Source organism: Thalassophryne amazonica, chromosome 13 (genome assembly GCF_902500255.1).
Source record: "Thalassophryne amazonica chromosome 13, fThaAma1.1, whole genome shotgun sequence".
Classification (NCBI taxonomy): domain Eukaryota; kingdom Metazoa; phylum Chordata; class Actinopteri; order Batrachoidiformes; family Batrachoididae; genus Thalassophryne; species Thalassophryne amazonica.
The window spans coordinates 30,861,417-30,886,007 of NC_047115.1; the positions used below are offsets into that span (position 1 = coordinate 30,861,417).

The following is a 24,591-nucleotide window of genomic DNA, read 5'->3' on the forward strand; positions in this document are numbered from 1 at the left end:
CCTTGTCTGTTCCTCATAACGCCGTTATCCCTTCATGGTTCTGCAGCTTTCCCTCTGTGAGAACAAATCGTATCATCCTCCAGCCAGAGGTTGTCAGATTAGGCACGACTTTTATTGCCAAACAAACAAGAAATTTAAGTTGAAAAAAATGCAAGTACACTTTGCATTCCATATTTTCTAGCATATTGGTCACACCAGTAGTACACCACTGTTTACACAGTGCAGCATGTACCATCACACAGGGGCCTGGGCTATGCAAGAGCCAGTGCACACTGCACACGACACGTCATGCACGTTCCACAACTGATTTATTACCTTATGGCCTTGAAGCAAACCTATCTCTGCCATGGTTTCCCAATTGGTTAAATAGATAAATGTAATATATCCCAAAACAGTGTGTTTTTAATGACGAATAGGCTAAATTTACCATAAGGAATACTCATTTAAAAGAAAAATATAATGTCTGTTGGGAAATTTCATAAGATGCTATGCAGTGATGAATGCTGGGTAAACTATACACTGCCTCCATGTCAACCAATGACATAGCTAGATTTATGACAACTAGTGACACTAAAGACCTTGCAGAAAAAGTTTTCCTTTTTCAGGGAACTTTGGGTATCTTAATAATCTGATTGTGGTGGGTTGCCACACCTCTTCCTTGTTTGATCACCACTGTGCACCAGTTTCATGAGAGGTAGCAGGAGGTGGTAATGGTAGAAAATATATTTTTTTCAAATATGCTTACATCCACTTCAGAGATTGTGCATTGTGTAATTTGGGAGATATTTCATATAGGAAGTGGGTGTCTACTATGACAAAAAAAAAAACCACCCCATGCAAAAAAGAAAACTGCAATATATATTGTAATTTTAACATCTTTTAAAATATTAGAATGTAATTGTTTTGACTTCATGATTAGTTTTGATGAACCCTGCATTGAACACAGCATTCAAGTTTATGATATATAATGCTCCTGACTTGGTAGTACTTGTTTTAGAGAAGTCACAAAAGCTACATAAGTACTGATATTATTACAGTGATCATGCAATTACACATGTAATTTCAAGTCACAGCATGGCAAGTTGTAGTAAATCAAGTGTCATGGTCAAGCCAAAAACAAGATCTCAGGCTAAAGAATTTGATAAAACCTTTGACAATGGTTTATGTTTTTGGAGAGCATGGCCTCCTCCTAAGTTCTGTTATTCACACAGTGTTACTGAAATAAAACCTTTGTGAAAGAATTGTGTTTATAAAGTTTTTGAAGAGCATGGACAAACTTTACACATAGTGGAATAGCCAGATCATTGAAAATAGACCATACTTTGTTACATTCAAGGGGTAGGGGGTTATTTTCAATATATAGGATTAATTTTGATGCCAAAATGCTGGTATTAATATTGTGAATCATTTCCCAAGTGGATGTATTGAAATTCTGACTTGTGATTTTACCACCTCCTGCTAAGAGGTCTGTGTTTTTCACATTATACCGTTGCTGTTTGGTTGGAAGATCTTTAAATAAAGTGGGGAAAAAAAAGTTTATTTATTTTGTATAGTGTATTGATTGATTGAGTCCTGTGAATTGCACCAGAGCATAAGTGGCAGGACCTCCCAAACTAGTTTTACAAAAAAAAAAAACCCAACCGGCTTATACGTTACACAGTACACACTTTCCCATTCAATCTAATAGGTAATTGTGTCCAACCGTTTGGTAGTGTGTGTAATTTAGGGTGATGCTGATGTCAACAAATCACCTCCAGTTTAGCTGTAGAATTTGACATTCTTGTTTTAGTTGTGAAATTTTGACATTTGCCCTTTTCATATTATCAGTGTCATCACAAAGATGAGGCTTGATAAGTATCTGTCAGCTCGCACTGTGCGTTACTTGATGCCAACTATGAAGATAAGTCCCTCATTCATCATCACCTTCACACCTGCTGCATGGTTAGGTTTAAGGTTTGTTGTTTATTGTTGCTGTATTGCTGTCAGCAGGGTTAATCCTCTGTGGATATGTAAGGTAATTTCCCAAAGGGGAATTCATGATATTCTGACAAGTGCCACTAGAAGATGAGCAAGAAGATGAGCAAGTGGCTTTAATCAAAGGAAAGTAAAGAGATTTCCAAACTGACAGTCCCATTCACTTCAGCTGGTCTCTAAATTTTAAAAAATGGCCTTACTGAAGAATAGGTTTTTCTAAAAATGGATAATCACTTATCCATCATATACAAATCTTCACTGTTACAGCCAGTTCAATTAAGACAAGTCAGGTAGGGGTCTATACCCAACTGAGATATCATCAAACAACTGGTGTCTCAGATGTGTGGTAACTGTACCAGTAATGCCGCCCCCCATATTTTTGATATGTCGGCACTGGATGTGGCGAGCAGTTCATCTGTTGCTTCTGTAGCAGCACAGAGTTGGAAAAACAGTTTGTCTCTCCTCTCTCTGTCTCGCAGCATGGTAGCGACTGAGTTTTACGAACATTTTTACTTTGTTTTCTTTCAAAGTCTGTGCATATCATCTGGCTGTGCTAGCGCGGCGCGGACAGCAGCTAAAAACAGAGAACAGCAGCACACCTGCAGGGTGTTTCTTTAAAAAATATTAGCGCTTGGCTTTTGTACCCCCAGTCTCTTTTTGAAGGTGACACAAGATAAAAGCATGGCTAAAATCCTATTACCTGTCAATCAGGTAGCACTTTCTACATAAATACATAAATTTGCCATTATTCCTGCTCAGACTGTGCAGGTCAGGGGCTTATCCAGGCAGAAAGATGTTATGGCCGCCTGCAACACCCTTAGAGTAAAGGTCCACTTTTGAAAACATTATTTTCGTACACTACTACAACTGACAATAATAGGAATGAACTTGGGCTGAGCACAGAAGGGTGGATGGATGCAATATGTTTACTTAATTTAACTTTTCTGCATAATAAAAATGGGATTTGGACCAATATCAGTTTTTTTTATTAAGCAATGTCCAAGATAGGGCATAGGGGTGGGGGACAAGTGGTTAGTGTGTATGGTTTCAGTGCAGAAGGTTCCTGGTTCAAATCTCACCCCTGCCACATTTCTCCATGTAATGTGGAGTTGTGTCAGGAAGGGCACCTGGTGTAAACCTTGTGCCAATTCAACATACAGATCCACCTCAGATCTGCTGTGAAGACCCTGAGTGAATACAAGGGAGCAGCCAAAGGGTCTTGCTTTAATGCCTAAGCTAAGGTAGAGCATAACTGAGTCTGTTTGGAATTTCTGCTTTTAAAATCAGATCAGTTAGGATTAGGCAAGCCATGAATATGAAAATGATTAAGGCTTTTTGGATTATTAATCTTCAAACAAACATATAGGGTATGATGCCAATTTGGGATAGGGTAAAAGCAAAGAAAAGGTGGAAATGTGCAAAAGAAAACTCTAATACAACACACATTAAGCAGTATAACTAAAGTATTAAAATGCTGCGTTACACACTAACGCCATACACTATAATTTATGATTGTATTATTCCCACAATGGGCAATTAAGTTAGAACAGCACATAAAACACAGTGACATATAACAACATTTAAGAACAATAAAATGGATAAAAACAGACTTTGGCAAAGAATTAAAATGAGTAGGCAGTTAAAAGAAACAAAAATAAAACAGACCTATGGAGCATGTAAAAGTCAAATCGCAGAGTGGATAAACAACTTTAAAAGATGGTTAGTTTTACAGACTGATAAAGCATAATGGCACCCTGAAGGCAACAGAGAAAATTCACCTGACAGAACATGACCTGACAAAGACAAATGCTTGCTGCCTTCCGGAGGATCTGTTGATTTAAAAGAAAAAAAAAAAAAAGTTTAAATCTCTTTGTTTCACTCCGATAATCTTTTAATTTAATCTTTATTTAACCAGGTTAGTTCCATTGAGGTCGAGATCTCTTTTACAAGGGAGACCTGGACAATTATAAAGTTTCCAATTCACCTCACCTGCATGTCATTAAATGTGGGAGGAAACCAGAGCACCTGGAGGAAACCCACACAAACACGGGGAGAACATGCAAACTCCATATAGAAATGCCACCGGTGGGAATTGATCCCATGACCTTCTTGCTGTGAGGCAACAGTGCTAACCACTAAGCCACAGTGCTGAGCAGATTTTGACAATGTTGTTTTGGCTGTTTCTGTCCAAGGACGTCCAATGATGCATATCGTTTTTGAGAAATAATATGGAGCCCTAGTCACTTGATGGATAATGGAACATTTCCAAGTCACTGAGTGAGTCTTGAACTTCATTCACATCAAACATTAAGGAATGCAAACCATAAAGAAAAATCTGTCTGGAGTCTGCAGTTCTCAAAAACTGACAATAGTTGAGGGAAACCACCAAGACACCCATGACAGCTCTGAAGGAGTTTTCGACTTGTGTGTGAAACTGCACCGTGCATCTTTCGACTGTCACATAAAATGTCACAGCTTCTTGGAGAAGTGGAACAGAGAAGTATTTTAATACAAGAAAACTGATCAGATCTATCCTCACATGTCTCCTGGCAAACTGTAGCTGAAATTTCAGTCTTTTTCAGAAAATCCTTCTCCATGCCACACCACTATGAGGCAGTATGTAATTATAAAATCATTTTATCTTTACAGCTGTAACATTACATATTGTTGAATGATTAGCTCCATGTTGTCAACATGGTATCGACACCAACAAGCTTCCAGTCATTCCTGATAGATCAAACTTATGAAACCTACCTTGTCCTTAAGTGCATTAAATGAAATGTCAAAAATACCGAAGGAATATTGGTTCAGAACTAAAATACATGGGATTCAGGTGCATTCTTTTCTACAAGTGCAAATTTGCTATTTTTATATGTTTCTATACAATTTAATCACTTATTTTAAATATTTATTGAAAAGTTGGATGGGCGTTCAGGATCACTGCTCATATTTTTCTAATATCGTGTGTAAAAAGAATGTAGTATAAACTGCATTATAATGTCAATCTCAATGTAAAGGTAATTTTTATAACCACTGACATTTTCCAGATTGACTGTATTTGTAGCCTAACAAAGCTCCAATAATTAATCAATAATCAATCACTTGATGTACGCTGATGATTTGGCCATTATATCTCCCAGCAGTGCAGGGTTCCAACAGCTTCTCAATATATGTTCTGACCACGGGGTCAGGTTTGACATCAAGTATAATGCCAAAAAGAGCATGATAATATGTAGGACCAAGGAGGATCAACATCTTAACTTCCCAGGTTTCTATTTGTCTGGTCAAGCCCTGTCTGTGTGCACCAATGTAAAATATCTAGGACACATTGTTAACGATAAGATGGAGGATGATGCTGACATGCTCAGAGAAGAATGCTGTATGTCCAAGCCAATGTGTTAGTGAGAAAATTTCATTACTGCTCTGATGAAGTGAAGGTGAACTTGTTTATATCTTACTGTACCCCTATGTACACAGCCCCCCTCTGGGTGAGGTATAAGAAGGAGAGTTTGCGCAAATTTCAGGTTGCGTATAATGACTGTCTCAGAATGCTGCTCCAGAAGCCCAGGAGTAGTAGTGCCAGCAAGCTTTTTTTGTGATTTAGGGTTAAACACCTTCCAGGCTACCCTGAGAAGACTGATGTACAAGTTTATATGTAGACTGCAGGGGTCCCGGAATAATCTCATTATGCAGTTGACCAATCCCAGGAGCAGTTCTGTTAGATACCAATCCCATATGTGGAAATATTGGTATTTGTGCCTTTTATAGAATGTGTATGCATTTTTTTTCTTCTTTTTTAATGGCATCTTTTACTGTTTCTATTTATTAGATGCCTTTTTATTGAATTTGCATAAGCACTTTTTTGTGTGTGTGTGTGTATATATGTGTATGTATATATGTGTACAAGGTCTGTGAGAAAAGTATCCGACCTTTTTATTTTTTCAAAAACTATATGGATTTGAATCATGTGCGCTTGCATCAGACAAGCTTGAACCTTCGTGCGCATGCGTGAGTTTTTTCACTCCTGTCGGTTGTGTCATTCGCCTGTGGGCAGGCTTTGAGTGAGCACTGGTCCACCCCCTTGTCGGATTTTTATTGTCAGTGAAATGGCTGAGAGGCTGCCGCTTTGCTCCATGAATTTTTTTCAGAAACTGTTAGAGACAGCCAGTTGAAAACCATTTGAAAGATTCAGATGGATTTCGGTGAAGATTCTGTCGGTATCACACGGATTAAGGACCATTAAAACTGGATTAAAAATGGCCCACGGCGGCGGAGGGCGCACCACGCCCCGAGTGGCCATCGACAGGCTGGAACGAGCAGATCACTTCCAAATTTAAGGCTCTGTTGATGCAGGATGTCGTGTGACTAGCAGAGAAGTTTCAGAAGAGGTCGGGATCAGCACTTTATCGGCACATTCCACTGTTAAAGGAGATTTTGTAATGAAAGACGTGCGGACAGATTCGCGCGTCGGGACGCAGCTGCTCACAGCCGCTGGACAAACAACACCTCCGTGTTGGAAGTCTCACAGGATAAGTTGGAACATGCCCAGCTGTTAAACAATTTCTCGGATACTCACTCGACTGAAAAGTCATCAAAAGCCGTCTGAATCTTCTGAATGGTTTCCAACACGGACGTGTTTTTTTTTTTTTTTTTTTGCGCGCAATGAGTGGCTCTGTGCCGACACGCGAAATCCTCCGCACGTCTTTCATTACAAAATCTCCTGTAACAGTGGAATGTGCCGCAAAAGTGCTATGTCCAGCTCTCTTGCCATTTCTGTGGTAGTCACACGATGTCCCGGATCAACACAGCGTTCAGTTTAGAAATGATCTGGTCGGTCCAGCCTGTCGATGGCCCCTTGGTGCGCCGCGCACCCTCCGCCGCTGTGGGCCATCTTTAAAAAGGTTTTAACACTCCTTAATCCGTGTGAATCCGACAGAATCTTCACCGAAATCCATCTGAATCTTTCAAATGATTTCCAAATGGCTGTCTCTAACAGTTTCTGAAAAAAGCTTCATGGAGCAAAGCGGCAGTCTCTCAGCCATTTCACTGACAATAAAAATCCGACGAGGGGGGTGGACCAGTGCTCACTCAAAGCCTGCCCACAGGCGAATGACGCAACCGACAGGCGTGAAAAAACTCACGCATGCGCACGAAGGTTCAAGCTTGTCTGATGCAATCACACGTGATTCAAATCCGTATAGTTTTTGAAAAAAAAAAAAAAAGGTCGGATAGTTTTTTTCACAGACCTCATATGTGTGTGTGTATGTATGTGTGCATATGTGTGTGTGTATGTATGTGTGCATATGTGTATACACGTATATATTTGTTTTTTTTATATTACGTGATATAACACCTTTTCTTATACTATATATTTTATGTTTTGTATGTGATGGTATGTATATTTGGACGTTAGATCTGCAATAAAGTTTGACAATAAGCACAAATGTTTAAAATATGCAAAAATAAATATAAAGTATGTTGACTGTATCTGGATTTTCCCATTATTTCTTATTTGGGCTTTTGTTATAGCTTTAGTGAAACTGTGTGACATGTTGGTTAAAATGGAATGAGGGGCTTGGTATAGTGTAAACTAAATTGTTGGAGGACAGTCGTTTGACCAAACTAAACATCTGCCAGTATGTACACATCAGGATTATGGTCTCCGTATGTATGAGAGCTCTGTTTCAAGTGATCTTAGTGCTTGGAATTCATTTGATTTGTTGAACCAAAATAAATGCCGCTGGACAGACTATTGTGGCTCAGCGTTGACTTAATCGTCCCGGATGGAATTGAACAGATTTGCAGAGAAATCAAAACAGAAATTGCAATGGAATCTGTCAGTTTGGGGTCTTGGGGGGGGATGATGGTACGGAGGGAAGCCTTCGAAGAGGCGGGTAATCATTTTCAGATGATCGACCAGAAGAATCCCTGTGTGTGTGTGTGTGTGTGTGTGTGTGTGTGTGTGTGTGTGTGTGTGTGTGTGTGTGTGTGTGTGTGTGTGTGTGTGTGTGTGTGTGTGTGTGTGTGTGTGTGTGTGTGTGTGTGTGTGTGTTTTAATCATGTACATATGTTGCTTTGATAAAAACATTGAGACTAAGCGGTAATTCAAGAAATGTGTTTGTGATCAGATTCATCTCCCAAAAGACTGTCGTAGACATGAAACACATTACATAACCCAGCACTTTTTAAGAGGAATATTTGATAAAGTTTTTGTGTTTCCATTTTTATTTGAAAAAGAACAAACCACAGAGTGTAGGGCTGCTCCATTATGGGGGAAAAAAATCCTAATCATGATTATTTTGACCAAAACTAAAATCATTATTTAACATAATTACACATTAACTACTGAAGACATCCCCAATGTATGTTTCTGTGTATGTTAGCAGTGCATTTGGAAATAATAAATTGAATTTTAAAAATCATTGAACTGAAAATCAAAAGTAAAAGTAAAAACATTCCCATAAATAGGTACAGGGTTGAAGCATAGGCGAGACCAGTGACCTGGGTAAAACAAATGAAGCCTGAACATGCCGAAAACTTGTAGTCACCACAAGCAAGTTGAGGCTAACAAGCTAATTTTTATTTAGGCATTTGATTAACGCATATTTCTTATGGTGTTAATAATGTGTGGCTTGGGAACAGGCATGTTATGGCTGGCATGTTGCCTCAGCAACCATGGCATCGTTAAGGTCACTTAGCTATTGATACCTGCTAATTACCGCTAACATACAAATAAAATAATCCTAAAATGTCCCTAAGTGGGAATACTGGAGCACGAAAGATTTCTTAGATGTCTCTTAGTATAATTAGCTGTTCAGTAAGCCATATTACCTCAATTATTTAATAAGGTGCTCCGAAAGGGCAAACGGTCAAGTTCACAGCAGCTATAGCAACCACCCGCTAGCCTAGCGGAAGCTGCCAAAAGCAGTGGACATCCGCATCCAATACATGCGGGTGTGCATGCGGGTGCACATGCAGACACACCCACAACCGGATGTTGCTGCTTGTATTTATCACCCATTGTGAAAGGAGAGCAAGCGTCATTACAAAAGATATGCAGATATGCATATTTGTGCTTTCCATAATCACTGGAAGCCAGAATTGTAACTGAAATCAAGATTAATTTCATAACCCAGCCATAGTGTGAAGGTGCGTGCTGTTTTACTGAACACGGAAGGTGTCACACTTCAGTTAAGTTCAAGACTCTTTGAGTGACCTTGAAGGCGCTCCACCCTTGGGCATCCTCAAACCGCTAAACGTGCTTTTGACAGCTGCCATTTGTCACCTCAGCGTGCCCCATTTACTTTTCCTGTATCAACTGTCAGACCTCATAAAACATCTGGCGCAAGACCAGAGCCTCTGATTTGATCTCCCGAAGACGCTCCATATGTGGCTCCAGTTGCACATGACATGTCAGTTACTTGGACTTCTTTAAACTTATTGCTCTCCTCCCTCATATCAATGTGCTCCTGTATCTATCTTATGCCGTCACCTCGACACGGATGTCGAGCCTTAAAAGCTCATCTGTGCCAGTTTTTCCCCGGAGACTGCTCGTTCTTTGAGAAGCGAAAGCTTGGCTCCTTTTTTGGGACGGACGCATATCTGCCCACCCCCTTTAACCTCGTTTCGGATGACAGATGACTTCACTTACTCATTCTGAGCCCTGGATAGTTCTCCCAGGCATGTAAGGCAAATCCCCAAACACACACATATAACTCGTGCACAGTGGGCACAGCTGACCTTGTGTAGAGAGCTTGAGTAAACTCCCTTCAAAAACCTCCTAATCCTGTTCCACTGGGTCAAGGAATAAACTGAACCTTCGCTTGTCTAGTCATTCCGTGCCATTGTCTGACTGTGAGCCGTTGACTTAAAAAAACAAAAAAAGTTGCACACATGGAAATCCTCAACTGAACAGACTTGCTGAGGTCAATAACACACTGCAGTGTTTGCAGATAGTCTGTTGAGACTTTATTAAACGCATTTCAAACTGGTGGAACCACACTGTTCTTTTTGGCAGTTCACCATAGAGTATTGTAAAGGCCATATCATGCAGCCATGTTCGCACAGTGAAACCGGATTCCTCTTTATCAGTTAGTACAGTTGTACTCATACGTTTACATACCCTGGCAGAATTTTAGGTTTTTGGGCCATTTGTCAAAGAATATGAATGATTACACAAAACATTTTGTTTCACTCATGGTTAGTGGTTGGGTGAAGCCATTTATTGTCAAACAACTATGTTTGGTAAATGGACTGCATTTATATGGCGCTTTTCCATCTGCATCAGACGCTCAAAGTGCTTTACAATGATGCCTCACATTCACCCCGATGTCAGGGTCCTGCCATACAAGGTACTCACCAGTGTTGCCACAGTTACTTTGAAAAAGTAATCCAATTACTGATTACTGATTACTCCTTGAAAAAGTAACTTAGTTACTTTATGTGATTACTCAGTTGGAAAAGTAACTAAGTTAGATTACTAGTTACTTTTTTAGTTACTTTCCCCAGCTGCCGACAACAACCCTCTGCCACCTCAACATGACAATGATACTTGTTTTGCCAAAACTCACTTTATAGTCACCCTTTCTTGACTTCAATGAAAATAAATACTTGTTTTATAAAAAGTAAAATAAAGAGCTCTTTCTTGACCTCATATTTAACTGTTGACAGCACTGTAACAGTAAAACTTGCAATTTCTAACCTACATTGTTTATAAATGTAACTATTAAATTAATTCTAACATTTAAATTCTCTCTAAACATTTTACTTGTTGAAATTATTATTATTTTAAGTAGTATTAGTAGTTGTAGTAAAAAAACGACTTCAAAACTGGACCTTTAATCTAGGGGTGTTGTGGGGGGGCACATCCCTGCCCCACACCCCCACTCCATCTGGATTTGCCCCTGCTTTGGCGTTTGAGCACAAAGAATAGATAACATTTATTTATGCAGAAAACATGACCAGATTTACAGGTAAGAAAGTTTTATTGTGTTTTCACATCATGTGGTCCTCAGAAAGAGAGTTTAGGTGCATTTGAGTGGAAAATGGTGTTAGTTGTTGACGTGTCGCGGAGGATCAGCTGTTTTTAGCAGCAGATACGGAGCAGCTCAGCTCAGAATTCTAAATAAAGGAGAAAATAAAGCATAAAAATGTCTTTGTAAAGCTCAGTGCATGTGTGCTGTTGTCACCGTGCTTTAAGAGGTGAGGACGAGTCGTAGCTGCTGCAAAAAAATGCGGATGAAAAGCTCACAGTTCGCTTCAAGTGGACAGTTCAGTTGAACCCCGACCTCCTGCCCACGGACCAAGTTTAATGCTGCTATCGACCCACAATGTAAAAATAATAGTAACGCACAGTGACTTGTAGAAGTAACTTTAATCTGATTACTGATTTGGAAAGATTAATGCGTTAGATTACTCGTTACTAAAAAAGTGATTAGATTAGAGTAACGCGTTACTGGCATCACTGGTACTCACTACACACCAGGAGCAAGTAGGGGATTAAGGACCTTGCCCAAGGGCCCTTAGTGATTTTCCGGTCAGGCTGGGATTTGAACCAAGGATCCTCTGGTCTCAAGCCCAATGCTTAACCACTAGACCATCACCTCCCCTTTACTCTTTTTAAATCATAATGACAACAGAAACTACACAAATGAAAGGTTTACACTTCCCAGATCTTAATATCGTGTATTGCCCCCTTTAACATCAATGACAGCTTTGAGTCTTTGTGGTAGTTGTGGATGAGGCTCTTTATGTTCTCTGATGGTAAAGCTGCCCATTCTTCTTGGCAAAAACCCTGCACTTCATGTAAATTCCTGGGCTGTCTTACATGAACTGCACATTTGAGATGTCCCCAGAGTGGATAAGTGATATTGAGGTCAGGAGACTGAGATGGCCACTCCAGAATCTTCACTTTATCCTGCTGTAGCCAATGACAGGTCGACTTGGCCTTGTGTTTTGGATCGTTGTTGTGTTGGAACATCCAAACATGTCCCATGCACAGCTTCTAGGCTGATGAGTACAATTTTTCCTCCAGCATTTTCTTATAGCATGCTGCATTCATCCTGCCATCAGTTTTGACCAAATTTCCTGTGCCTTTGTAGCTCACACATCCCCAAAACATCAGCGATCCACCTCCATGCTTCACAGTAGGAATGGTGTACCTTTCATCATAGGCCTTGACTCCTCTCCAAATGTAACGTTTATGGTTGTGACCAAAAGGTTCCATTTTAGTATCATCACTCCAAATGACTTTGTTCCAGAAATTCTGAGGCTTGTCCCTGGGCTGTTTGCTGTATTGAAAGCTGGATACTTTGTGGCATTTACAGTATGTAGTAATGGCTTTCTTCTTGCAACTCGACCTTGCAGCACATTTTCTTCAAGTGCCTCCTTATTGTGCATCTGTGCAACAGCCACAACAGTTTTTTATAGAGTCCTGTATTTAAGCTGAAGTTATTTGTGGGTTTGTCTTTGCATCTCGAACAATGTTCAGATCACAGGTGAGAATGGTTACCTTTAGTATCCATTCAAACCCATTTGTGCCTGGGGTCTCATGTACAAAGCATGCATACCCACAAAAACCTAGCGTACGCATGGATGCTGCATCACACAAAAATCCTGGCTGGCGTACGCACGTTTCTACAGCTACTGTGCCATCTCCATGTACAGGTGACACCAGGAACCGTTAATAGTGTGAAAACAAGAAGTCATCAGAGTGATGTGCACATCAGAGACACACTGATGAACATTTAACACACTCACGTGTTGGCAATTATATGGATGATATAAAAGCACGTGCAAAGTGATGCGTAAAATGGCATGAACAGTGCCTGCGTTAGCGTTGTTAGAGGACCTTGCACATGGTGCAGTCAGAGGTGAGCGTGTATTCAGGAAACACGAGGATTTACTTGCAAATGACAGTAATTGGCTCATGAACCGATTTCTTTTACCAAGGCCACTGTGACTGGAGTTGCGCACAGAACTGCAGCCGGCCCAGAGCGCAATACTGCGACGAGCCAGAGGTTGTCTGTGCACACACAGGTGCTGACCATGCTGGGCTTCCTGGCATCAGGCGCATTCCAGCATGAGCTGGCTGATCGGTCAGGCATGTGCCAGTCAACCTTGCGCCGAGCCATGCCATCTGAACGCAATCATCTGAATGTCATCCAGATACATTCCAACATTACAGTGCTTTTTGCAATGTAATCGGAGCTATTAACTGTACACACTTTGCTATAAGGGCGCCATCAGATGATGAATTTGTTTCTCTTAATAGGAAACATTTTCATTCCGTCAATGTTTAAATCATAAGTGATGTGCATCAGGCAGCTGGCACGGTGAGCAGTGGGGGGCTCCTTGTGTTAAAATAGTTTATCCATGCAATTGTTCCAAACGAAAACCAGCGTGGACACATTTGGGCATGGGCGCATTCAAATATGTTTTGATTATTATTATTAATGTCTTATTCTCTTATTTTTGCTTGATGGTGAGACCTGCAGAGCTTCTTAACAGGCTTCCTGTGTTTAGTATTTGTCAATAAATGTGTGTGTAAATTGTGAATGTCACACTGTCAGCAGAGGTGCGCTTCATCTTTTTATCATCAGTGTGTGCGCTGTTCTGCTTGTCGGCCTCACACACTCATTCTCTGTAGCTCCCACCAACATTTTTCCAGTTTCATGATTAACCCGTTTAACAGCGTACTGAATAAACTGTCTCTCCACGTAATTTCCACTCATCTACAGTTTAATTTCCTTCCTGTGTTCAAGTTGTCTGATGTGACGTCGTGCGGAATCCCTGCTCAATGGGCCTATTTACATGAAACTGCATATTTAAATAGGACATGGCAGGGAGGAGTTTGGTTCCATGCTCAATTCCACGTTCAGTGAGTTGTACAAACTGAACTTGCGAGATTTCATGCCTACGCACACTTTCATACTCTGAATATACGAGGTCTGTCCATAAAGTATCATACCTTTTTATTTTTTTTTTTAAACTATATGGATTTCATTCATATGTTTTCACGTCAGACAAGCTTGAACCCTTGTGCGCATGCGTGAGTTTTTCCACGCCTGTCGGTGACGTCATTCGCCTGTGAGCACGCCTTGTGGAAGGAGTAGTCCCGCCCCATCGTCGGATTTTCATTGTCTGGAAATGGCGGAATGATTTGGGGTTTTTTTCCATCAGAATTTTTTCAGAAGCTGTTAGAGACTGGCACCTGGAAACTATTCGAAAAATGTATCTGGCTTTCGGTGAAAATTGTATGGGCTTCACAGAGAATAAGGTCTGGTAGTACAACTTTAAGGACCCCTTTAAGGACACTCAGCGCGCCGCGCTCCGAGCTGCGATGACACGCACAAGCCACCGGACCATTTTTGAGTTGATGGCTCTGTGGATACGAGACCGTCGTGTGCTCTTTCTCTGGTTATCACAAGAGCTGGACATCAGCCATTTTCCGGCAGATTTCACTTTTAACAAGAGATTTTGTCATGGAAAGCCGCGCAGAGGCTTCGGGCGTCACGACCGATTCGCTTTGGAAGCGAGACAAAGGAACACCTCCGTTTCGGCGTGTCAGAGGACAAGTTTGGACATGTCTATCTCGGCTTTCAATGCTTACCAGTCCAGTAAGTATCAGTGAAATTGTGGAGAGCTGGACATGTCCAAACTTGTCCTCTGACACGCAGAAACGGAGGTGTTCCTTTGTCTCGCTTCCAAAGCGAATCGGTCGTGACGCGCGAAGCCTCTGCGTGGCTTTCCATGACAAAATCTCTTGTTAAAAGTGAAATCTGCCGGAAAATGGCATGATGTCCAGCTCTTGTGATAACCAGAGAAAGAGCACACGACGGTCTCGTATCTACAGAGCCATCAGCTCAGAAATGGTCCGGTGGCTTGTGCCGTGTCGTCGCAGCTCGGAGCGCAGCGCGCTGAGCATCCTTAAAGGGGTCCTTAAAGCTGTACTACCAGACCTTATTCTCTGTGAAGCCCATACAATTTTCACCGAAAGCCAGATACATTTTTCGAATAGTTTCCAGGTGCCAGTCTCTAACAGCTTCTGAAAAAATTCACATGGGAAAAAAAACCCAAATCATTCCGCCATTTCCAGACAATGAAAATCCGACGACGGGGCGGGACCACTCCTTCCACAAGGCGTGCTCACAGGCAAATGACGTCACCGACAGGCGTGGAAAAACTCACGCATGCCCACAAGGGTTCAAGCTTGTCTGACATGAAAACATATGAATCAAATCCATATAGTTTAAAAAAAAAATAAAAAGGTATGATACTTTATGGACAGACCTCGTATTTGTGATTATGCCAGATTCAGGGTTTTGGCGTACGCCAACTTTTAGTAGAATCTCCACGCAAATCTTTGTAAATGAAACCCCTGGGTATGTCAACTTTTGATCAGCATCATTTGGTTCATTTCTGTTGTCATTATGATTTTAAAAAGAGTAAACACATTTTTTTGAAAATAAATGGCTTCACACAACCGCTAACCATGAGTGGGGAAGACAAAGTGTTATCATTCATATTCTCTGAGAAATGGGGAATAAATCAAAAATCCTGCCGGGGTATGTAAAGTTTCCCAGCATCACCTTCATAACTCGTTTTTCCAGATGCTCTGTCGCTGTTTCAACTTGTTTGAATAAGAAGGTCAGAACTAGGTGGAGGTATATTTATGTTTTTGAACACGGTTTATGTTTTGGTTTATACATCATATGTTCTTCATTCCAGACAGCTGAGAATTCTCCATTCCAGACAGCTGAGAATTCTCCACCCTATGCTGAACAAGGGTTGAGCAAGATGTATTTTTCTCACGGCTACTATGTACATAAGAAAGTAAAGTCCAGCACAATGGTGTAAAATTGTCTGGTGCTTTCCTCTTGAAATTAAGTAACTGGACTTGTTCAGACACAACAGACACCTAATTATCAATATCCCATGTTATTTTCACAAAGTATTAAATCATGTCTGCGTCTTTTCTGACTGAATCCCGGTACCATATAATTAAAGTATCAATGTAGAATAACTGCCAGTATGTCAAACTTACCCAACGACTAAACCATTGGAGCACTGCCAGATCTTTACAGTGCATCTGGAAAGTATTCAGTGCTTCAGTTTTCCACATTTTGTTATGTTACAGCCTTATTCCAAAATGGAGTAAATTAATTTTTACCCCTCAAAATTCTACTCTCAACACCCCATAATGACAACATGAAAAAAGTTTTGTTTTTTTTTGAAAATTTATTAAAAATGAAAAAATGAAAAGCATTTACAGCCTCATGACTTCTTGACTATGGTGCCACCACCTTGGTGCACCTATCTTTGGGCAGTTCTGCCCATTCGTCTTTGCAGCACCTCTCAAGCTCCATCAGGTTGGATGGGGAGTGTCGGTGCACAGCCATTTTCAGATCTCTCCAGAGATGTTCAATCAGATTCAGGTCTGGGCTCTGGCTGGGCCACTCAAGGACATTCACAGAGTTGCCCCGAAGACACCCCTTTGATATCTTGGTTGTGTGTTTAGGGCCATTGTCCTGCTGAAAGATGAACCATCACCCCAGTCTGAGGTCAACAGCGCTCTGGAGCAGGTTTTCGTCCAGGATGTCTCTGTACATTGCTGCATTCATCTTTCCCTCAATCCTGACTAGTCTCCCAGTTCCTGCTGAAAACTTCCCCACAGCATGATGCTGCCACCACCATGCTTCACTGCCAGGATGGCGCCTGGTTTCCTCCAAACATGATTCCTGGCACTCGCGTAAAAGAGTTTTGTTTCTCGTGGTCTGAGAGTCCTTCAGGTGCCTTTTGGCAAACTCCAGGTGGACTGCCATGTGCCTTGTACTAAGGAGTGGCTTCTGTCTGGCCACTCTACCACACAGGCCTGATTGGTGGTTAGCTACAGAGAGGTTGTCCTTCTGGAAGGTTCTCCTCTCTCCACAGAGGAATGCAGTGGCTGATAGACTGACCATCGGGTTCTTGGTCACCTCCCTGACCTTTCTGCCTCGATCGCTCAGTTTAGACAGAAGGCCAGCTCTAGGAAGAGTCCTGGTGGATCCAAACTTCTTTCATTTACAGATGATGGAGGACACTGTACTCAATTTTGAGCTTCATGGTAAAGGCTGTGAATACTTACGTACACGTGATTTCTTAGTTTTGTTTTGTTTTTGTTTTTTGTTTGTTTGAATAAAGTTGCAGAAATCTAACAAAAAAACTTTTTCACATTGTCATTATGGACTATTGTGTGTACAATTTTGAGGGAAAAAATAATTTCATCCATTTTGGAATAAAACTGTAAAATAACAAAACGTAGAAAAGGTGAAGTGTTGTGAATACTTTCTGGATGAACTGTAAATTGCATAAGTCAAAAAGGTGTAATATATTACAGTTTTGGGTTTTTTTTGGTGGTGGGGTGGTGGTGGGGTATATATATATATATATATATATATATATATATATATATATATATATATATATGTATATATATATATATATATATATATATATATATATATATAAATTTTATTTATATAGCGCCAAATCACAACAAACAGTTGCCCCAAGGCGCTTTATATTGTAAGGCAAGGCCATACAATAATTACGTAAAAACCCCAACGGTCAAAACGACCCCCTGTGAGCAAGCACTTGGCGACAGTGGGAAGGAAAAACTCCCTTTTAACAGGAAGAAACCTCCAGCAGAACCAGGCTCAGGGAGGGGCAGTCTTCTGCTGGGACTGGTTGGGGCTGAGGGAGAGAACCAGGAAAAAGACGTGCTGTGGAGGGGAGCAGAGATCAATCACTAATGATTAAATGCAGAGCGGTGCATACAGAGCAAAAAGAGAAAGAAACAGTGCATCATGGGAACCCCCCAGCAGTCTACGTCTATAGCAGCATAACTAAGGGATGGTTCAGGGTCACCTGATCCAGCCCTAACTATAAGCTTTAGCAAAAAGGAAAGCGCTGTATTGGGGTGATATGGTACTATGAGGTCCCTAAGATAAGACGGGACCTGATTATTCAAAACCTTATAAGTAAGAAGAAGAATTTTAAATTCTATTCTAGAATTAACAGGAAGCCAATGAAGAGAGGCCAATATCGGTGAGATATGCTCTCTCCTTCTAGTCCCCGTTAGTACTCTAGCTGCAGCATTTTGAATTAACTGAAGGCTTTTCAGGGAACTTTTAGGACAACCTGATAATAATGAATTACAATAGTCCAGCCTAGAGGAAATAAATGCATGAATTAGTTTTTCAGCATCACTCTGAGACAAGACCTTTCTAATTTTAGAGATATTGCGTAAATGCAAAAAAGCAGTCCTACATATTTGTTTAATATGCGCATTGAATGACATATCCTGATCAAAAATGACTCCAAGATTTCTTACAGTATTACTAGAGGTCAAGGTAATGCCATCCAGAGTAAGGATCTGGTTAGACACCATGTTTCTAAGATTTGTGGGGCCAAGTACAATAACTTCAGTTTTATCTGAGTTTAAAAGCAGGAAATTAGAGGTTATCCATGTCTTTATGTCTGTAAGACAATCCTGCAGTTTAGCTAATTGGTGTGTGTCCTCTGGCTTCATGGATAGATAAAGCTGGGTATCATCTGCGTAACAATGAAAATTTAAGCAATGCCGTCTAATAATACTGCCTAAGGGAAGCATGTATAAAGTGAATAAAATTGGTCCTAGCACAGAACCTTGTGGAACTCCATAATTAACCTTAGTCTGTGAAGAAGATTCCCCATTTACATGAACAAATTGTAATCTATTAGATAAATATGAATCAAACCACCGCAGCGCAGTGCCTTTAATACCTATGGCATGCTCTAATCTCTGTAATAAAATGTTATGGTCAACAGTATCAAAAGCAGCACTGAGGTCTAACAGAACAAGCACAGAGATGAGTCCACTGTCTGAGGCCATAAGAAGATCATTTGTAACCTTCACTAATGCTGTTTCTGTACTATGATGAATTCTAAAACCTGACTGAAACTCTTCAAATAGACCATTCCTCTGCAGATGATCAGTTAGCTGTTTTACAACTACCCTTTCAAGAATTTTTGAGAGAAAAGGAAGGTTGGAGATTGGCCTATAATTAGCTAAGATAGCTGGGTCAAGTGATGGCTTTTTAAGTAATTGTTTAATTACTGCCACCTTAAAAGCCTGTGGTACATGAAAATAACTCAGACAGAACAATCTGAGAGAAAGAGTCTAACCAAATACCGGCATCACTGAAAGCAGCCAAAGATAACGATACGTCTTTGGGATGGTTATGAGTAATTTTTTCTCTAATAGTTAAAATTTTGTTAGCAAAGAAAGTCATGAAGTCATTACTAGTTAAAGTTAATGGAATACTCAGCTCAATAGAGCTCTGACTCTTTGTCAGCCTGGCTACAGTGCTGAAAAGAAACCTGGGGTTGTTCTTATTTTCTTCAATTAGTGATGAGTAGTAAGATGTCCTAGCTTTACGGAGGGCTTTTTTATAGAGCAACAGACTCTTTTTCCAGGCTAAGTGAAGATCTTCTAAATTAGTGAGACGCCATTTCCTCTCCAACGTACGTGTTATCTGCTTTAAGCTGCGAGTTTGTGAGTTATACCACGGAGTCAGGCACTTATGATTTAAAGCTCTCTTTTTCAGAGGAGCTACAGCATCCAAAGTTGTCTTCAATGAGGATGTAAAACTGTTGACGAGATACTCTATCTCACTTATAGAGTTTAGGTAGCTACTCTGCACTGTGTTGGTATATGGCATTAGAGAACATAAAGAAGGAATCATATCCTTAAACCTAGTTACAGCGCTTTCTGAACGACATCTAGTGTAATGAAACTTATTCCCCACTGCTGGGTAGTCCATCAGAGTAAATGTAAATGTTATTAAGAAATGATCAGACAGAAGGGAGTTTTCAGGGAATACTGTTAAGTCTTCAATTTCCATACCATAAGTCAGAACAAGATCTAAGAGCAAATATCCACATGTCAAGAATTATTGACATGTGAAAAGAGAATACAGTGGTCCCTCGCTATAACGCGGCCTCACAGTCCCACAGAGTATTTAGTCCAGTTTTGCATGCTATTAATTTTTTTTTACAGTGTTCTGTGTTCTGCGTGTCTGTTTAGAAGAATCCTCTCGTCCAGACAAAGAAAGAGTGCCAACAACTAGGCCTACTCATAACTGTGTTTCTCACATGGAAACAGCACCTGCTGCTGCGAGGTGCGAGTGGAAAAGGCGCGACGCCAGGATGCAGAGGCCCGATCTGTGGAATACTGGTCAGTCACTATTAATAATTTCTTATGTGTCCAACCTTGTTCGTTGATCGTTATAATTAAATTTGTTAGTTCTAAATGCCATCATAATTATTTATAGGAAAACGTTCTATTTTTATTTCTCAAACAAATGTTTGGGCCTGAAAACAGTTTGGTTTTATTTTCCTACTAAGGTTTGAACTTTGAGAGTGTTTACACACGAAAGAAAAGTGAGAAAATGTTCATGCCTGATTGTGAAAGTGTATAATGTGGGCTTACAGGGGTTTTGCAGCTTTGAAACATCTATAATAATTGTAAAAAATAACGCTGACTACGTCGCAGTTTCGCATATTACGGGCTATTTTTTAGAACGTAACTCCCGCGATAAACAAGGGACCACTGTAACACTTTATTGATTATATACTACAAAACAATTGATACGACGGCCACTTACCACGCGTCATGATTGGTGAAGTTCTTTTTCTTTGCCATCTTCCTGGCTTCCATGTCGTAAAACGAGGGTGTGTCTGAAGCGGAGTCTGAATATTTATGGGCGTGTTTATTATAATTACGGTTGTTTCCACCCGCCGCATTTGTCAAGATCACGTCAGGCGTACGCCAGAAATGGGCAGGTGCGCACTGCTTGATACATGTCACGGCAACTTTGGTGTATTTCAAGTTTACGCCGTAAATTTACGCCACAAGTGCGCAACATTGATACATGAGGCCCAATGTGTTTTATGGTTTATTTTAATTTTTTAATAAGAAGGTGGAATTCCCCGTTTTCAAAAATAAATAAAATGCCCGTGTACGTGTCGACAGCCAAAAAAAGATCTGGCCCCGCCCCTTTAAAAAAATTCAGGTATCGGTGACTCACGTGTTTTTCAAGCTGTCACTGTGTCAGTCATCATGTTTTATATTGCTGTTAGTCATGTGTAAAACTGTACGTGGGGGGGGAAGATTATGTCTGTTTCTATTTCATTTTATCATTAAATCTTAAAAGAAACTTCCCTGCTGTCTTCTCTCTGCCTTTTTTTGCTGCTACTGTGGCCTTTAAAACAGAACTGTGCACTGTGGGAAGCCTTAGCAGCAGGAACAGAAATAAAATTCTATGCCGAATTTGGCTAACTTCGTTTTCATGATAAGGCTTCTAATAATAATATCCACATGCTCGGTTGTGGACGCTCTTGACTGAGGAAGTAATTAAGTGAAGCAGTTTATCAGGAGCTGGCTGCTGATGTTCTGTCTTTGTGTGATAAAGACGGAGTCATGGGGTACGGCCTCATTCTCTGTCTCACCACTCGAGTGTCCACCTCGATTTTTCATTCTCTTGCGCTCCACTTTTCTGAGGGGAAGCCCAAAGCAGGATGAGGCCCCCCCCCCCCCCCCCCCCCCCCCCACCAAAGGTCCAAACAGGCTAAGCTTAGTCCACATTAGAGGGTGATGTCAAATTTGGAGGTGTGTCTCTTAAGTAAGTAAGTAAGTAAGTAAATTTTATTTATATAGCACCTTTCACAGACAAGAGCCACAAGGTGCTTCACAACATAAAAGCACAGTACACCACACAAAACATCAGACAATGGCCGAGACATAAAAACATAAAACATAACATAAGATAACAGAGCAGCCCAAAAGCAGCCCGTAAGCGTGCTACGATGTTGATTTGCTTGTATCAGATGTTTGTGTGGAGAGATGCGCTCTTCGTTTGCGTTTGGATTTGCAGTAAAATTCCTGTGTGAATTCTAGTGTGATCTAAATTAGCATACATTAAGAGGTAAGGGAGCTAGTACAACACAAATAGGTGTACACTGGAATTGCTTTTCATTTGAGTCAAATTTTTTGCCTTTAGATACATAACTGAAGTTAACTCAGCCACATGGGGTGTGCAGCCAGTACATTCTGAGTGCCGGTCCCAAGTCCGGATAAATGAGGAGGGTTGCGTCAGGAAGGGCATCTGGCGTAAAACAAGCCAACCCAACTATGCTGACTAAGAATCGAATTTCCATACCGGATTGGTCGCGGCCCGGGTTAACAACGTCCGCCACCGGTGCTGTTGCCCAACAGGGTGCCGGTGGAAATTGGGCTACTGCTGGGCGAAGATGATGACGAACAGGAGGAGAATGTTTCAACAAACAGCGGGAGAAGAAGAAAAGTAGAAGGGTGGAAATGAGAGTGGGGATATTGAATGTTGGTAGTATGAATGGTAAAGGGAGAGAGCTGGCTGATATGATGGAGAGGAGAAAGGTAGACATATTGTGTGTGCAAGAGACCAAGTGGAAGGGAAGTAAGAGCAGGAGCATCGGCAGTGGCTACAAGTTGTTGTACCATGGTGAGGACAGGAAGAGAAATGGTGTTGGGTCGTTTTAAAGGAAGAGTATGTTAAAAGTGTGTTAGAGGTTAAGCGAGTGTCTGACAGGGTGATGAGTGTGAAGTTGGAAATTGAAGGGGTGATGATGAATATCATCAGTGCATATGCCCCACAGGTAGGTTGTGAGATGAAGGAGAAAGAAGATTTCTGGAGTGTGTTAGATGAGGTGGTCGAGAGTGTGCCCAAGCATGAAAGAGTGGTGATAGGAGCAGACTTCAATGGGGATGTTGGTGAAGGGAACAGAGGTCATGAGGAAGTAATGGGTAGATATGGTATCAAGGATAGGAATGGGGAAGGACAGATGGTAGTTGATTTTGCAAAAAGGATGGAAATGGCTGTGATGAATACCTACTTTAAGAAAAGGGAGGAGCACAGGGTAACATGTAAGAGTGGAGGAAGGTGCACACAGGTGGACTATATTCTTTATAGGAGATGCAAGCTAAAAGAAATCAGAGACTGTAAGGTAGTGGCAGGAGAGAGTGTCGTTAGACAGCATAGGATGATTGTTTGTAGGATGACTTTAGAGGTAAAGAAGAAGAAGAGAGTGAGAGCTCAACAAAGGATCAGATGGTGTAAGCTGAAGGAGGAAGACTATTGTGTGAAATTTAGCGAGCAGGTGAGAGAAGCACTGGTTGGTGGGGAAGCAATTTTGGACAACTGGAAAAGTACTACAGATGTGGTGAAGGAGACAGCTAGGACAGTACTGGGTATGACATGTGGACAGTGGAAGAAAGACAAGGAGACTTGGTGGTGGAATGAAGAGGTCCAGGAAAGCATAAGGAGAAAGAGGTTGACAAAAAGGTTTTGTGATAGTCGGAGAGATGAAGAAAGTAGACAGGAGTACAAGGAGATGAGGCGTAAGGCGAAAAGAGAAGTGGTAAAAGTGAAGGAAAAGGCATATTGCGAGCTGTGCAAGAACTTGAATAGTAAGGAAGGAGAAAAGGACTTGTACTGATTGGCCAGACAAAGGGACAGAGCTGGAAAGGATGTGCAGCAGGTTAAGGTGGTAAAAGATGCAGATGTTAATGTGCTGGCGAGTGAGGAGTGTGTGCTAAGGTGAAGGGAATATTTTGAAGAGCTGATGAATAAAGAAAATGAGTGAGAGAAAAGGCTGGATGATGTGGTGAGAGTAAATCAGGAAGTACAAGAGATTAGTAAGGAAGAAGTGAGGGCTGCTATGAAGAGGATGAAGAGTGGAAAGGCAGTTGGTCCAGATGACATTCCAGTGGAGGCATGGAAATGTCTAGGAGAGATGGCAGTAGAGTTTCTAACCAGATTGTTTAATAAAATCTTGGAAAGTGAGAGGATGCCTGAGGAGTGGAGACGAAGTGTGCTGGTTCCTGTTTTCAAGAACAAGGGTGATGTGCAGAGCTGCAGTAACTCCAGAGGCATAAAGTTGATCAGCCACAGCGTGAAGTTATGGGAAAGAGTAGTAGAAGCTAGGCTTAGAAAACAGGTGAAGATCTGTGAACAGCAATATGGTTTCATGCCGAGAAAGAGCACTACAGATGCAATGTTTGCTCTGAGAATATTGTTGGAGAAGTACAGAGAAGGCCAGAAAGAGTTACATTGTGTGTTTGTGGACGTAGAAAAAGCTTATGATAGGGTGCCAAGAGAAGAGCTGTGGTATTGTATGAGGAAGTCTGGAGTGGCAGAGAAGTATGTTAGGGTAGTACAGGACATGTACAAGAATAGTGTGACAGCGGTGAGATGCGCAATCGGAATGATAGACTCATTCAAGGTGGAGGTGGGATTACACCAAGGATCAGCTCTGAGTCCTTTCTTGTTTGCAGTGGTGATGGACAGGTTGACGGATGAGATCAGACAGGAGTCCCCATGGACTATGATGTTTGCAGATGACATTGTGATCTGTAGTGAGAGTCGAGAGCAAGTTGAGTCTAGTCTAGAGAGGTGGAGATATGCTTTGGAGAAAAGGGGAATGAAAGTCAGTAGAAGCAAGACTGAGTACATGTGTGTGAATGGGAGAGAGCCCAGTGGAATAGTGCAGTTACAAGGA

At 41.1% G+C, this 24,591-nt stretch overlaps 1 protein-coding gene across 2 annotated transcripts in view; it reads left to right on the forward strand.

Moving 5' to 3' along the window:
- Positions 1 to 24,591, forward strand: part of LOC117523218 (E3 ubiquitin-protein ligase NEURL1-like) — a 111,249-nt gene that overhangs the window by 65,407 nt on the left and 21,251 nt on the right. Inside the window, exon 4 of one of the 2 annotated variants that reach the window (XM_034184671.1) lies at positions 20,081 to 20,230. The exons of the other annotated variant lie outside the window; for it this stretch is intronic. Within the exon in view, the coding sequence (XP_034040562.1) occupies positions 20,081 to 20,230 (150 nt within the window). The remainder of the gene's footprint in view (positions 1 to 20,080; positions 20,231 to 24,591) is intronic. 2 annotated transcript variants of the gene reach the window in all.